This window comes from Laccaria bicolor, genomic scaffold (genome assembly GCF_000143565.1).
Source record: "Laccaria bicolor S238N-H82 LACBIscaffold_5 genomic scaffold, whole genome shotgun sequence".
NCBI classification, from domain to species: Eukaryota; Fungi; Basidiomycota; class Agaricomycetes; order Agaricales; family Hydnangiaceae; genus Laccaria; species Laccaria bicolor.
This window is the reverse complement of record NW_001889876.1, coordinates 2,088,931-2,090,435: the sequence shown is the minus strand read 5'-3', so window position 1 is coordinate 2,090,435 and position 1,505 is coordinate 2,088,931. Positions and strand designations below refer to the sequence as shown.

Genomic DNA, 1,505 nt, shown 5'->3' with positions numbered 1-1,505 from the left:
CATGATTACACATGGCCGCTTCAAGCCTTCACTCTGACAGAATTATGGGAAGTTTGATGGTCATAAAGACGACAAGGGATCGATTGGTGGTAAATCTTACTTTGTCCGACATAGACTTTGTTAACAAGCTCCTTCAAGAGTATGTATGCTGCAATTCTTGGGCTTGATGTCGCTTACATCCTGTTATTGAATAGAGCTATTGCTGAACGTAGATTCTTACACGTCAATAATTAATCAACATCTTTGACGATGTACATCATTCGTCGTAAGAAGTACATGGCTTGTATTAGCTGCCAACTGCGATGTATGTTAGCATTGCAGTTTTTTGTGCCCATAAATTACCCACCTAACAAACGTCCATCTCGAGTAACAGTGAACGCTGCACTGCGTGTTTGTCCATCAATGCAGTGTATGGACCCTCTCAATTTCCAAATCATCATGCCATCAATACCTTTTGGACGACATTCGTGAACAGGTTTCTCGTCCCATAACACCGTCATGACGTCTTTATCGGTGATGGACCGCACCGTGAAAGGACAACTGCCATTGTTGCCGCATTCATGATCCTCAAAATCCTTCCAAATCCAAATTGCTTTGGCGATACGGAAACCCGCGTTCTCGTAAAGCAAATGCGATAAAGGGACGTGGTATGGGAATTTGTGCAGATTGAGGAAAGATCGTCGTGAAACAGTGAGTAAAGGATATGCACATGTTAAACCATACGGTGTGACATAGTTCATGTCAAGGGTGAGATCATTTTCAAACATAGGTTGGATGGGATGATTGGTCCGAGAAACCGTGATAGTTATTGTGAAAGTTGCTTTTGTGAGGGTAAAAATTCCTTCTGTCAGGTTTGGGTCTCTCATGTTGTCCCACATCGGTCTGCGTTCGACTCGAGTGACGTTGAAATCACAACGTTCTCGTAAGAGATTTAGTAAAATGTCCCGTGCGTCAGAGCCGACCATCATGGAAATGTGATCGTGCGGCAACGACGATATTTGGGGAAACATCAAGAGTAGAGGGATTGAGCCGGTTATTACGGAGCCAGTTGATTTCATGATTTCGATAAGCCGTATGGGACAAACACCTCTTTTGGCGATCTCCCGCACAAGAGTATGTTTGTGGTAGAGTGCCGTTTGTGTTTTATTGTACCGATTTGTCTGCGCGAATGATCGTATATCAGTGAATGGCGTCGTTTCCAAAATTTGTGTCAAAATTTCCATGCTTAACGCATCCATATAGGTGTCAAACATTTGAACTTCTATAGAAGGGAATTACGATATCAGTCGTTTTTGGAAATTGACTATCAGAAAATAATAGCGGTGGAAGGAAGAAGGGTAGTCAGAGAAGACAAAAACGACTTACCCAGTTAATTGTGTGCTGTGTTTTCTTGAAGCGAAGTTGAGAGTAAATATGTATGTATTTTGCAGCAATTTCTTATCACGGGTATAGTTTGCGCCGTACAGTTTGGGATGTTTCGTGATTCGACGTTTTGGGTCGCAAAG

General features: G+C 42.5%; 1 protein-coding gene across 1 annotated transcript; it reads right to left on the bottom strand.

Annotated features, from left to right (window-relative positions):
* Window positions 1-286: 286 nt before the first annotated feature.
* LACBIDRAFT_314230 (uncharacterized protein) lies at window positions 287-1,253 on the bottom strand (the record flags this gene model as incomplete). Its single annotated transcript, XM_001877572.1, has 2 exons — window positions 287-297; window positions 347-1,253. 2 exons carry the CDS (start codon window positions 1,251-1,253, stop codon window positions 287-289), a joined length of 918 nt encoding a protein of 305 aa, XP_001877607.1.
* Window positions 1,254-1,505: the final 252 nt, after the last annotated feature.